Below are 13,811 nucleotides of genomic sequence, written 5' to 3' on the forward strand. Positions count from 1 at the left end.
TGTCACGACAAGGCAGAGCTGGACCATAAAGAAGACTGATCGCTGAAGAATCGATGCTTTTGAATTATCATGCTGGAGGAGACTCTTGAGAGTCCCATGGACTGCAAGAAGATCAGACCTCTCCATTCTGAAGGAAATCAGCCCTGAGTGCTCACTGGAAGGACAGATCCTGAAGCTGAGGCTCCAAGACTTTGGCCACCTCATGAGAAGAGAAGACTCCCTGGAAAAGACCCTGATGCTGGGAAAGATGGAGGGCAGAAGGAGAAGGGGACGACAGAGGCAAGATGGTTGGACAGTGTTCTCGAAGCTGCCAGCATGAGTTTGACCAAACTGCGGGAGGCAGTGGAAGACAGGAGTGCCTGGCGTGCTCTGGTCCATGGGGTCACGAAGAGTTGGACACGACTAAACGACTAAACAACAACAATAGCCGCTGGTGTTCATATCCTCTGTGAATTTGTCCTAACCCTCATTTAAAGCTGCAAATATAACGTTTTAAGTGCTTTATACAAATGTGACACTACATGGCACTGGTGAGCTAATGACAAATTCAATATATTTTTAAAAGCATTTTTTAAAGACATTTTCACAGCGTTTTTTTTAAATATATGTGTAGATTTCACCCGAGTGAAATACAGTGGTACCTCGGGTTAAGTACTTAATTCGTTCTGGAGGTCCGTTCTTAACCTGAAACGGTTCTTAACCTGAAGCACCACTTTAGCTAATGGGGCCTCCTGCTGCCGCCACACTGCCGGAGCACGATTTCTGTTCTCATCCTGAAGCAAAGTTCTTAACCTGAGGTGCTATTTCTGGGTTAGCGGAGTCTGTAACCTGAAGCGTCTGTAACTCGAGGTACCACTGTATATAAATGTGTGTGTGTGTGTGTGTGTGTGTGTGCAGGCAGGACATCTTCAATGGGACCGGCCTGTCCCTAAAAGCCTACTGACATTGAGCATCTCCTCCCCTCCTTTCCTGCCTGGCAACAGCCCAATCTGCCTTGTGTGCCACCCCCCACCCTGTTATATTTCCTATTTCTGGATTAGCGGAGTCTGTAACCTGAAGCGTCTGTAACCTGAAGCGTCTGTAACCTGAAGCGTCTGTAACCCGAGGTACCACTGTACTTCCTCTGCAGTGCCCTTCGTTCCTAGTCCTGGGCCTTTCTTGCAGGGGCTGATGGGAGTTGTAGTTCAGTAACATCTGGAGCGCCCCAAGGTCCCTCACCCCTGGAATCTCAAAATTTGGGTGGTGTGCAACAGGGCACCAACCTAGTCGGCTTTAAAAGAGGATTATAGACAAATTCCCTTTTCAGATTAGACATCCCTTTTATTTCAGTGTATTATAAAAAAAGGATACTTTGTATTGGGTATGAACTTTTGTATATCTTTTGACAAGTATCAAGAAATATAATTAAATGCAAAAGAGAGAGCGAGAGAGAGAGGAATAGGGAGGGAAGCCAGGGGCTTTCAATGGATGGCGCAGGTTGCAACCACTCTTCTGCCAGGTTCAGTGTTTTGTCAGAAGTGTATCCAAAGAATCTGGCTGCTGGACTAGGGCCATTGATTTGTATACAGTAGGTATTACATGAGGGACGCAGGTGGCGCTGTGGGTTAAACCACAGAGCCTAGGACTTGCCGATCAGAAGGTCGGCGGTTCGAATCCCCGCGACGGGGTGAGCTCCCGTTGCTCGGTCCCTACTCCTGCCAACCTAGCAGTTTGAAAGCACACCAGTGCAAGTAGATAAATAGGTACCGCTCCGGCAGGAAGGTAAACGGCGTTTCCGTGTGTTGCTCTGGTTCGCCAGAAGCGGCTTAGTCATGCTGGCCACATGACCCAGAAGCTGTACGCCGGCTCCCTCGGCCAGTAAAGCGAGATGAGCACCACAACCCCAGAGTCAGCCACGACTGGACCTAACGATCAGGGGTCCCTTTACCTTTACCTTTTAGGTATTACATGGGGGTTACAGTCTTTTTTCCTAAATATAATCTTTATTAGTTTAACACATAAACTACATAAAATACATAGATAACGAGTCATACAAAGTGGAAGCGAAGAAAGAAAGGGGAGGTGAAGAAAAGAAGAAAAGAAAATACAGTGTATTACAATTAAATAAAAAGTTGTGAATGTAAAACCAATCATTCTCATTATACTGCTTATATTGTCTATGTTTTTTCGCACAGATTTATATTATTTCATACTGTTTTTGTATAGTCCGATAAGATATCTCATACACTTTTTGCTTGCAAGTATCAAGCTAGTTCTGCAAGTATATTGTTGTTTGTACAATACAATTTTAGATGTTCCTTAAATATCTTCCATTCTCCATACACTTTCTGGTTTGAAACAATTCCAATCAGTTTTGCTAGTTGCAGGTATTCTATCATGAGGGCCTGCCACTCTGTAATCATTGGTAGTGCTTCATTTTCCCAGTTTCTCGCCATTATTATTCTAGCTGCCTTGATTGCAAACATCATGAGTGAGCAAACTAAGGTCCGGGGGCCGGATCCGGCCCAGTCGCCTTCTCAATCTGGCCTACGAATGGTCTGGAAATCAGTGTGTTTTTACATGAGTAGAATGTGTGCTTTTATTTAAAATGCATCTCTGGGTTATTTGTGGGGCATAGGGATTCGTTCATTCCCCCCACCCCCAAACAAGGTCTGAGGGACAGTGGACCGGCCCCCTGCTGAAAAAGTTTGCTGACCGCTGGCATACATAAACAATGGTCTTATACTTTTTGAAAAATTCTATTGGTAGTATACCTAAAAGGAAGATCTCTGGTCTTTTTCCAAATGTAAATTTAAATAATTTCTTGACTTCCCTGTAGATGTTGTTCCAAACTTCACGGATAACTACACAATTCCACCACATCCCTATGTCTTTTTTGCACCTCCAGCATGGGGGTTACAGTCTAAGGATGGTACCTAAAGCCAAAATCGCATATTTTCAAAATGCACTGAGTTCAATGGTGGGTGGGATTGCCAAAGTCTTTCTTCCTGGAGGGAGGTCTGCCCCCTTTAATTTACCGTATTTTTTGCACCATAACACTCACTTTTTTCCTCCTAGAAAGTAAGGGGAAATGTCTGTGCGTGTTATGGAGGGAATGCCTACGGGTGGCATGCCTACGGATTTTCCTCCTCTAAAAACTACGTTTGTGTTATGGTCGGGTGCGTGTTATAGAGCGAAAAGAAGGGGTTTTTTTTGTTTGTTTGTTTTGCCAAGCACCTAAAGCTGAATGCAGGCGAGTTAAATGCATGCAAATTGTGGGCTTACTATAATGGAAGTTGTTAGTTTGTGGGTGCCAGACGCCTGGATCCTGCAAGTGTCGGAATTTAATCAAGGCTTGGCGTGCTAAGCTGTGCTGCAGACATTCCCAGCCTCTGCACCCAGCAAGTGTTAAAAGCCAATTAAAAGTGTTAATTGCTAATTAAGCCAGCCTTATGAACTTAATTTGTTCTGGAGGTCCGTTCTTAACCTGAAACTATTCTTAACCAGTGGTACCACTTTAGCTAATGGGGCCTCCCACTGCCGCCACCATGCGATTTCTGTTCACATCCTGAGGTAAAGTTCTTAACCTGAGGTACTATTTCTGAGTTAGTGGAGTCTGTAACCTGAAGCAACTGTAACCCAAGGTACCACTGTATATTATTTCCCCAGCCACTCTGGGTGGCTCCCAACAAAATATTAAAATACAATAACCTGTTAAACATTAAAAGCTTCCCTAAACAGGGCTGCCTTCAGATGTCTTCTAAAACTCTTGTAGTTGTTTTTCTCTTTGACATCTGGTGGGAGGGCGTTCCACAGGGCGGGTGCCACCACCGAGAAGGCCCTCTGCCTGGTTCCCTGTAACTTTGCCTCTCGCAGGGAGGGAACTGCCAGAAGGCCCTCAGAGCTGGACCTCAGTGTCCAGGCAGAACGATGGGGGTGGAGACGCTCCTTCAGGTGTACTGGGCCTTTGAGGCCGTTTAGGGTTTTAAAGGTCAGCACCAACACTTTGAATTGTGCTTGGAAAAATACTGGGAGCCAATGCAGGTCTTTCTAAACTATTGTGGGGTGGAGAAAAATGCTTTTTCTGGTTTTATCTTTTTTGTAAACTGCCTTGAGGTTTTTGTTTTGTTTTGTTTTTGAATTCTATGAAATAAATAAGCAAGGTAGCCATCTTCCAATATCTGAAGGACTGTCGCTCGGAAAACGGAACACGTTTTGCTTTCTGCTGCTCCAAAAAAGAGGACCCCGGCAAACGGCTTCAAATGGCAAGAAAGGAGATTCCGAATACACATTTGGGAAAACTTTCTGACAGTAAGAGCTGTTCGGCAGTGGAACAGACTCCCATGAGAGGTGATGATCTCTCATTCCTTAGAGGTTTCTAAGCACAGGTTGGACGGCCAACTGTCAGGGATGCTTTAGCTGAGAAGAAGAAGAGTTTGGATTTGATATCCCGCTTTATCACTACCTGAAGGAGTCTCAAAGTGGCTAACAATCTCCTTTCCCTTCCTCCCCCACAACAAACACTCTGTGAGGTGAGTGGGGCTGAGAGACTTCAAAGAAGTTTGACTGTCTCAGGGAGGAAATAGAGGAGTGCGCCTTTGGGGTTGAGGTTAAACCGCTGGAAGGTTGCAGCACCAGCTATGGCTGTAGAGACCGATACAGGAGAGACATGTTTCGTTGCAGCCGGGGCAGAAGAAGGCATCTGTTTGTGCTGCTGAAGATGTTCCATGGCGTTTTGACTCTGCGCTCCTCCCAGCGGTCATTCCTCTTCCGATCACTGCTATGGATGCACAACCTGACTGTCTGTTTCCAGGCACTGTGGTCGCCTGCAAAAGAATCCCACATGGTGGAGTTGACGTTGCCAGCGTTCACGTCATGTTTGCAGATGTAACACAGAGTTGGTCTGCCAGCGGCCTGGTGCCTGAAGCCAGCTCCCCTTAAAGGTAAAGGTAAAGGGACCCCTGACCATTAGGTCCAGTCGTGGCCGACTCTGGGGTTGCGGTGCTCATCTCGCTTTACTGGCCGAGGGAGCCGGTGTACAGCTTCCGGGTCATGTGGCCAGCATGACTAAGCCGCTTCTGGCGAACCAGAGCAATGCACGGAAACGCCGTTTACCTTCCCGCCAGAGCGGTACCTATTTATCTACTTGCACTGGTGTGCTTTCAAACTGCTAGGTTGGCAGGAGCAGGGACCGAGCAATGGGAGCTCACCCTGTCGTGGGGATTTACCTTCCTGCCAGAGTGGTACCTATTTATCTACTTGCACTTTTTGGCGTGCTAGGTTGGCAGGAGCAGAGACCAAGCAACGGGTGCTCACCCCGTCGTGGGGATTCGAACCACCAACCTTCCGATCGGCAAGTCCTAGTCTCTGTGGTTTAACCCACAGCGCCACCCGCGTCCTAGCATTCAAAAGGTTAGTGAGACAGGACTCGCCTTTGCAGAAGCCACGCTGATTCTTCTCCAGCAAATTCTTCGTTTTCTTCCATATGCTTGGTGATCTTATTCTTCATAACGCTTTCCACCCGTTTACAAATGTAATGCACCTTCGGCTAACTGGATCTCCCTGGATCCCTCCCCACCCCCATGGTCACTTTCTAGTCCTCCGGAGCAGAGGTCAGTCTTAGGACAGGTTACATATTTTTGTACGCCAGCAATTTGGCATTTGATTTCTTTGACGAATTGGAGGGGGCAGGATACAACCTTGACCGGGTGCTTTGCTCCCTTTTTAATTTGTAATTGCGGCCTAGAATTTCATCTCTTGCCACCAGTATTTCCCTCGTTCTTCAGACTCCCCTTTTTGAAAAGTCAGTTCAGGCACAGGGATCTCGTCTACGTTTTCTGACAAAAGACAAAAGGCAAAGGATCCTTCTGCCATCTCCTTCTACTTTAGCACACCTTTAAGTCTCCACTCATCCTAACAATCAAGCTGTTTCCCTACTTCTGAGGCATTTAAAGACTTTTGAACATGTTGGAGTTAACCTTTTAACGATGTGTCCCTCGATTGTTTTCATTTTTCACACCCTTTATGGTCTGCTAACATTTATTTGGCCAGATTTTTAGGTTCCTATTTGTCCTAATTTCAGCAAGTCTTCTGTTTTCTGAAGGAAGCCTTGTTGCTTCTTGTAGCTGCTTTGACTCTTGCTAGTTAACCATGTCAACATCTTCTTTCTCTTGTAGTAAAGTTCTGGTATATATACCTAGCTCTGCTTCTATTATTATAGTTTTGAATAACCCCTAAGCATCGTGGAGAGATTTCACCCTCTTGGCGTTCCCTTTCAACGCTCCCTTTTTTCTTCCTTTTTCTTTACCAATTCCCTTGTTTTGCAGGAAAGTTTCCAAAGTCCAGTGTCTTTCTGCAAGAAGCGCCACTTGGTTTCCCTAAAATCGGTCTTTTATCCGAGAGGGGAATGCGGCTGAGTCTAGGGTGCCCCATGGCACAAAAGGAGCTTTCAGTTGTGCTTGCAGAACCAGCTCTGGACGTTTTCAGGCGAATTTTGTCCCTAAAACATAGGGCAATTCTCTCTCTCTCTCTCTCTCTGTGTGTGTGTGTGTGTGTGTGTGTGCTTGGTCAAGTCATGAGTTCTTTGCAGAAAACCTTGCATGTCTAGACGTATAAAGGTTAAATTCAGGACATGGCGGGGACGTGTGGGGAGGTGGGGATGAATATTTTCATACCCCTGGCCCTTTAAATTGCAAACTCCACCTCCCCGATATTAACATTGTCTAAACAGCGTTTTGAGTATCAGTCCCACATCACTTAAGAGAGTTGTGTGCCTCTGTGTAGCATTGGCCATGCTTTCATCCTTCTCGATTCCCTCTTATCCCCCTGCCTTGACCGGGGGCCAGTATTTCGACAGGTTTAAAGACTATCTCAACCTGTCGAAGGTCATCCTGGAGATCATTGAGGACCGAAAGAAGGGGCAGGCAGGTTTTCCGGTCTGGGGTCCCCTTGACTGCAGTGATGTGTCCTTGGGACCCCTTGAAGACCCCTTGGGGGTCCTGGCTCAATGGGCCATCAGCAGCGGGAGCAGCAGCTCGGAGGGTGGAGCGAACGGCGAGGCGTCGCAGCCCCCCCAGCAAGCCGCCAAGGGGATGATCTGCAACTTTTGCAAGCACAACGGAGAGTCCAAGAACGTCTACACTTCCCACCCGCTGAAACGGGCCGATGGGGTGGTGGCCTGCCCCATCCTTCGCAACTACACCTGCCCGCTCTGCGGCGCCACAGCCGGCAAGGCCCACACGCTCAAATACTGCCCGCTCAACCAGGAGAAGCAGTCGCTGTATCGCAAGTGCGGACGCAACTCGGCCGGGCGCAAGGTCAAGAGATGAAGCGAGGGACCTCCCTGCCCAGGAACGAAGAACCACCAACCCACAACTACTGTAATTAAGAACCAGAGATAAGACAGAACACATCCCCAAGCAACATTTTTGATACCGGCAACTCCAAAAAAGCCAACTTCGTTTGCCCCTACTCAACCTCCCCTTTCAAAATACATTTAAATCAAGACGTTTATTTTGTATTATTTGCTTTCTACGCCAGGAAGATGACGGATGCTGCAACAAGTGATCTTTTTTAAAAGACACATACGGGATATCATGAAAATGCACCCTGCTTTTCAGTTTGAAGAACGGAAATCAGCCTAGTTTGTTTCCCAAAATCTGTGAGTTTATAACACTTTTGTCTCTTGCTTTTTTAAATTTCTGCAATTGTCTTAAATCTTTTCAGGGCCACTTGTTGCATGATGGAAGCAGCTATTTCCCCCTCCAAGAATCCTAAAACAAATCCCAAAGTTGCCATTTTGTTTCTTATATCATGTGTGTTTTGTATATGTGAGAAAAGTTTATATGCTTTGAAAAGAAATATTTTTATATATATTTTAAAAAGAAAAGTATTTATATCTATATTTGTTCTTGTGGGTGGTGGTGTTTGCACTGCAGAAGTTTATTATGTTTTGTTCCGGTGACGTTTGAGACTGTTTAATAAACAAGTTTTTATTGTTCTTGCATCAAATCATTGCCTTTCTCAGTTTTGTTCTTGCATCAAACTGTTGAATTTTCTTCAAGCGTTTCCCTGCAAGAGTTCAGGCAACAACAGGCTGACCGTAACTTGGAAAGTTTACAGTACTTGGTAGTAGGTCCTGCTTAGGTCAATGGGGCATATTGCCTTGTAAATATATCTAGGTCTGTGCATAAATCTCTAGGTATTTTGTTAATAAAACATATCTGTGCACAAACATGGAATCTAACTGGGTTAGATAGCAAGACTTTTTGAGAAGACCATCAGTTGAAAATGGGGACTCCTTAAATAATTGCAGCTGAATCTTCTAACATGCTTTGGAAACTTCTGCAACCCGAGTAAATTCCAAAATCTGGGATCTATATTTCCTTAACTCTGCAAAAAAAAATAATACTTCCACTTATCATGTGTGGACCGTGCAAGACATCAATGCCTCATATCCACTAACCAGTGAAAACTCCTACTTGGTCTCCATTTTGTCTTCTCAGATCTCAATAGGCATTAATTGTACACTTTTAAGCCACCGTGAGGAGTAGAAACTTCTTCTTTTTAAGGTTGGGGAGAACAAAAACGTGTACTCCCTTCCCTTTCACAGAATTCATGAAATTCACAGAATTCCCCCCCTTTCTCAAACCTCCCTATATAGGGCTGGATTTTGCACCCTGACATCTGCAGACACTGTTAAAATTAAGTGAAAGGGATTTTGTATTACAGATGCACTTGGCATTCACAAATCACATTCACCCCCTCTTTTGGGGGGGTGGGGGTAAAGGTAAAGGGACCCCTGACCATTAGGTCCAGTCGTGACCCACTCTGGGGTTGCGGTGCTCATCTTGTTTATTGGCCAAGGGAGCTGGCATGCAGCTTCCGGGTCATGTGGCCAGCATGACTAAGCCACTTCTGGCGAACCAGAGCAGCGCACGGAAATCCCGTTTACCTTCCCACAGGAGTGGTACCTATTTATCTACTTGCACTTTGGTGTGCTTTGGAACTGCTAGGTTGGCAGGAGCAGGGACCGAGCAACGGGAGCTCACCCCGTCGCAGGGATTCGAACTGCCAACCTTCTGATCGGCAAGTCCTAGGCTCTGTGGTTTAACCCACAGCGCCACCCGTGTCCCTGTGGGGTGGGGGGTAGGTGCACTTTTTTCCTGGATGTAGATGTTTTTCCACCACCACCCCACACAGCAGAATGCACAAAGTCCTGATCATGATTAATCAAAGTGAGGAAAACACTTTGTGTGGCCTCAAGCTGGAAGATTAAGGAATGGGAACCCTCCACTTTCATGTTAAAAAGAATACCACACAGAACCCAGAACATAACAGATGAACCTTTGCGAAACAGGTAGCCCACCCCATTCTAGTTTTTGCACCAAAGCTCCCTATCACCTCGATAACTGGTTTTCAGCATCACGATATATCACTAGCTAAACATCGTGATACAGTGGACGCTCTGGTTGCGAACGTGATCCGTGCGGGAAGCACGTTCGCAACCCACAGCGTTCGCAATCCGCAGTGCCGTGTCTGTGCACGCCTGGGTCGCGATTCGGCGCCTCTACGCATACGCAAAGCGCAATCTAGTGCTTCTGCGCATGCTCCCCAAACCCAGAAGTAACCCGTTCCGGTACTTCCAGGTTCGGCGCGGTGCACAACCCAAAATCTCGCAACCCAAAGCGCCTGTAGCCCAAGGTATGACTGTATACCAATACATCACGATGTCTGAAACAAGGATGGAATGATGTGGATGTAAACACTGAACGTGGCAACCCTGTGAGGAAAAGGATGTTCTCCTAAACCAGCGCGACAATGGTTCCTCTTCATCCTGGAGAAGAGTGACTAGTGGGGTGCCACAGGGTTCTGTCTTGGGCCCGGTCTTATTCAATATCTTTATCAACGACTTGGATGATGGACTCAAGGGCATCCTGATCAAATTTGCAGATGACACCAAACTGGGAGGGGTGGCTAACACCCCAGAGGACAGGATCACACTTCAAAACGACCTTGACAGATTAGAGAACTGGGCAAAAACAAACAAGATGAATTTTAACGGAGAAATGTAAAGTATTGCACTTGGGCAAAAAAAAATGAGAGGCACAAATACAAGATGGGGGACACCTGGCTTGAGAGCAGTACATGTGAAAAGGATCTAGGAGTCTTGGTTGACCACAAACTTGACATGAGCCAACAGTGTGACGCGGCAGCTAAAAAAGCCAATGCAATTCTGGGCTGCATCAATAGGAGTATAGCATCTAGATCAAGGGAAGTAATAGTGCCACTGTATTCTGCTCTGGTCAGACCTCACCTGGAGTACTGTGTCCAGTTCTGGGCACCACAATTCAGGTAAAGACCTATTGCAGTCGTTAAGAGTCGTCAACAGGCTCATCACAGCTATCTGCCAATCTCCCATTCCCACCATCCTTCTGAGTAATACCCCTCCCCACCTTCTCACTATATAGAAGGATCTGGCAACTTCTGTTTCAGTGTATCTGAAGAAGTGTGCATGCACACGAAAGTTCATACCAAGAACTAACTTAGTTGGTCTTTAAGGTGCTACTGGAAGGAATTTTTTTATTTTGACTATGGCAGACCAACACGGCTACCTATCTGTACATAGAGGATCCCACCTAAACATTAGGAAGAACTTCCTGACAGTAAGAGCTGTTCAACAGTGGAATTTGCTGCCAAGGAGTGTGGTGGAGTCTCCTGCTTTGGAGGTCTTTAAGCAGAGGCTTGACAGCCATATGTCAGGAGTGCTCTGATGGTGTTTCCTGCTTGGCAGGGGGTTGGACTCGATGGCCCTTGTGGTCTCTTCCAACTCTATGATTCTATGACTTTTCCTCTGTTCACACAGGGAGGGTTGAGCTTCTGCAAAAGGATAACTTTTGCGCCACCAGACACTGAACTGCAACTCACCATCAGCCTCTAGCTAGCATGGCCAACGAGCAAGGATGATGGGCGTTGTAGTTTCAGCAACACCTGGAAGGGGCCAAAGTTTCCCCACACCTCTTCCGGAAGCATCCATTCCGCTCGTCGATGTGAGAAGCGATAGGATGCTGGAATATTGTTGTTGTTGTTTAGTTGTGTCTGACTCTTCGTGACCCCATGGACCAGAGCACGCCAGGCACTCCTGTCTTCCACTGCCTCCCGCAGTTTGGTCAGACTCATGCTGGTAGCTTCGAGAACACTGTCCAACCATCTCGTCCTCTGCCATCCCCTTCTCCTTGTGCCCTCCATCTTTCCCAACATCAGGGTCTTTTCCAAGGAGTCTTCTCTTCTCATGAGGTGGCCAGAGTCTTGGAGCCTCAGCTTCACTATCTGTCCTTCCAGTGAGCACTCAGGGCTGATTTCCTTCAGAATGGAGAGGTTTGATCTTCTTGCAGTCCATGGGACTCTCAAGAGTCTCCATGCTGGAATATAAACAAGGCCTTTTTTTTGCCTGTTGCGAGGTTTGTTATGGCTGCCATTCGCTCTGTTTTTACCCCCCCTCAGAGCAACTGGCAGAAAAGAGGAATTTTGTATCTTTAGTGGAGACGGCTGGTTTGCACCGTCTCCAACAGAAAGCCCTGATCTCTAGAAATGGGCAATGGGAAACAAGGGTCAGTGGAAAGGGCTCCCCCCCCCAATCCGGCCTCTCAGGCCCACTTTTGATGATAAAATGGAAAAAGCAAATGGAACAAGGTCCTTCAGAGATTGGTCATTGCCCAATTGGAGGCTGCAACCCCAGGCTTTAAAGGGGGAAGGCAAGCTTGGAGCGCAAGGTGCACACTCACATCTTAGACAGGCCCAAGCTTGCTGGCTTGGCCGTTCGCCTTGGGTTCATGCAGTGTTTCACCCAAGTCCTGAGGATGAGGAAAGGGCATCTAGAAGGTGGACAGAAGTGGGCATCCGGTTGGCCAACTTGAGAAAAGGAGAATGCTAGATAAGAAGGGATTTGGGCACGATCCAGGGCTCATCTTACGTTCTTTAGGTGGCTCCACATCACTAGTGCTCAGCAGGTGGGATACAGGTACAAACCGGGAATTAAGATTTGCACAGTTACATTGAATTGAAGCCCTTTGTCACTCTTAGCACAATCAAGGCACTTCTTTGGAAGGGACTTCCAGCAGTTAGGAAAGAGATAGGGAAACGCTGAAAAGTGTGGGGTGGGCAAAGGACCAAAGGGGAAACATCTAAAGGACCCTTCAAGGAAACAGGGATGAGTGAATTCTCGTCATGATAGAACCTGCCAGCAAAAGGAAGAATGGATAAGCAAAGTTATGGACGACGTCAAATCAGCAAAGCTAATTGCTAAAATAAAAGTCTCTAATGGAGATTGGGTGTTGTTGGGGTTTTTTTGAAGACTTTTGAACCCTTTGTGGATTATTTGAAGAAATATAATAGGAAGAATCTGTGAGTGGGATTTGATCTACAAGCAACAGAAAGCATGAGAGACTATTGCATGGGTAGGCAAACTAAGGCCCAGGGGCCGGATCCGACCCAATTGCCTTCTCAATCTGGCCCATGGATAGTCCGGGAATCAGCGTGTTTTTACAAGAGCAGAATGTGTCCTTTCATTTTAAAATGCATCTCTGGGTTATTTGTGGGGCATAGGAATTTGTTCACCCCCCAAAAAAAAAGTTCGGCCCCCCACAAGGTTTGAGGGACAGTGAACTGGCCCCCTGCTGAAAAAGTTTGCTGGCCGCTGGACTATTGTGTTATGATTATGATGTAAAAAAGGGAAGACGAGGTGCAGGAAGGGGGGGTGCGGATAAGAAGCACATCATGGAAAATGGGATGGGAAGTTGATAATATAAAAGATTTTTTTAAAAAAATGTATTGGAATTATATGTGGAATTTCTGGAAATTTATATATAAAAATAAAATAAAATTGAGGGGGGGGGAACCCCACCCTGCGAAGAAATCAGAAGGGATGCTTAGTAGGGATCGGATACAATATAGTGTCCCTGTAAGCTTTTTGCAGGTTTTCTACAGGAGCCCAGAGGTAAGAAGGGAGAGGAGGAAGATCGGGGGTGTGGTGTGGTGGTGGTTCAGAGGCTGGCAGTGGGGCCACCTCCTGGGGTGTGAGCCTTGGCAGAACTCCAGCAACGCTGACCCCCCCAAAAAAGCACCTCTCTCGTGCACATATAGGTGCAGCCGCTGCAGAAAGCACCAGTTGCCTTAAATGTTCCTTGCAGCAGATTGCAAAATGCGCATGATGGACGCCCAGCCCCAAGCCACAAGGAAGTACCTCTCGTGCATGTGGCTATTTTTAAACGGATTACAGCCCTGCAGATGCTTCTCCCTGGTTAGCAGTGCTATTCCAGTGGAGTTTGCAACACAGCAGGAATCCCTTTTGCAGCCAGTTGAAAATGGAGGCTGTGTTGATCCAGCAAGCTCAGCTCCTGAAGAGGCCCAAACTGCAACTTCGCCTTGAAGGCGAAACTGCCCAGCGCAGAGAAGAGAAGAGAAGGACAGTCCCTTTACGGCAGCCATGGGGAACCTTTATCAGCTTAAGGGCCACATTCCATTCAGGGCTGCCTTCCGGGGGCCACATACAAAAAGTGGGCGGTGTCAGAGTCAAGGGTGGGTGGAGCAATGATTTTTATTTTATTTTTGCCTTTGTACAGTTAGCTGTTTGACACCCACCCACACCCGACGCTCTCTATCCTCCTTCCAGGCATTATCAGAATTCAAGGCTGCGTTCTAGCCAGGAGAAAACAGGGTATGACCTGGAGCGAATATTGAGGGCCAGGTTTTCATATTCGTGCATTGCAGGGGGTTGAGCTAGATGACCCCCCAGGGTCCCTTCCTTGATTGATTGATTGATTGATTGAATGCAT

At 46.8% G+C, this 13,811-nt stretch overlaps 2 protein-coding genes across 2 annotated transcripts in view; both read left to right on the forward strand.

The window, feature by feature from the left end:
- QPCTL (glutaminyl-peptide cyclotransferase like) overlaps positions 1-13,811 on the forward strand; it is a 222,017-nt gene that overhangs the window by 47,274 nt on the left and 160,932 nt on the right. The window lies entirely within an intron of this gene.
- Positions 5,296-8,750, forward strand: NANOS2 (nanos C2HC-type zinc finger 2). Its single transcript, XM_082231393.1, has 2 exons — positions 5,296-5,502; positions 5,592-8,750. Exon 2 carries the CDS (start codon positions 6,771-6,773, stop codon positions 7,305-7,307), a length of 537 nt encoding a protein of 178 aa, XP_082087519.1. The 5' UTR covers positions 5,296-5,502; positions 5,592-6,770; the 3' UTR covers positions 7,308-8,750.

The sequence above is a fragment of the Podarcis vaucheri genome (genome assembly GCF_965113315.1).
Source record: "Podarcis vaucheri genome assembly, chromosome: 7".
Classification (NCBI taxonomy): domain Eukaryota; kingdom Metazoa; phylum Chordata; class Lepidosauria; order Squamata; family Lacertidae; genus Podarcis; species Podarcis vaucheri.

What these genes read in the sequence shown, in the direction of transcription:
- NANOS2 (XM_082231393.1), top strand. Translation starts at nt 6,771, where the DNA reads ATGCTTTCATCCTTCTCGATTCCCTCTTATCCCCCTGCCTTGACCGGG.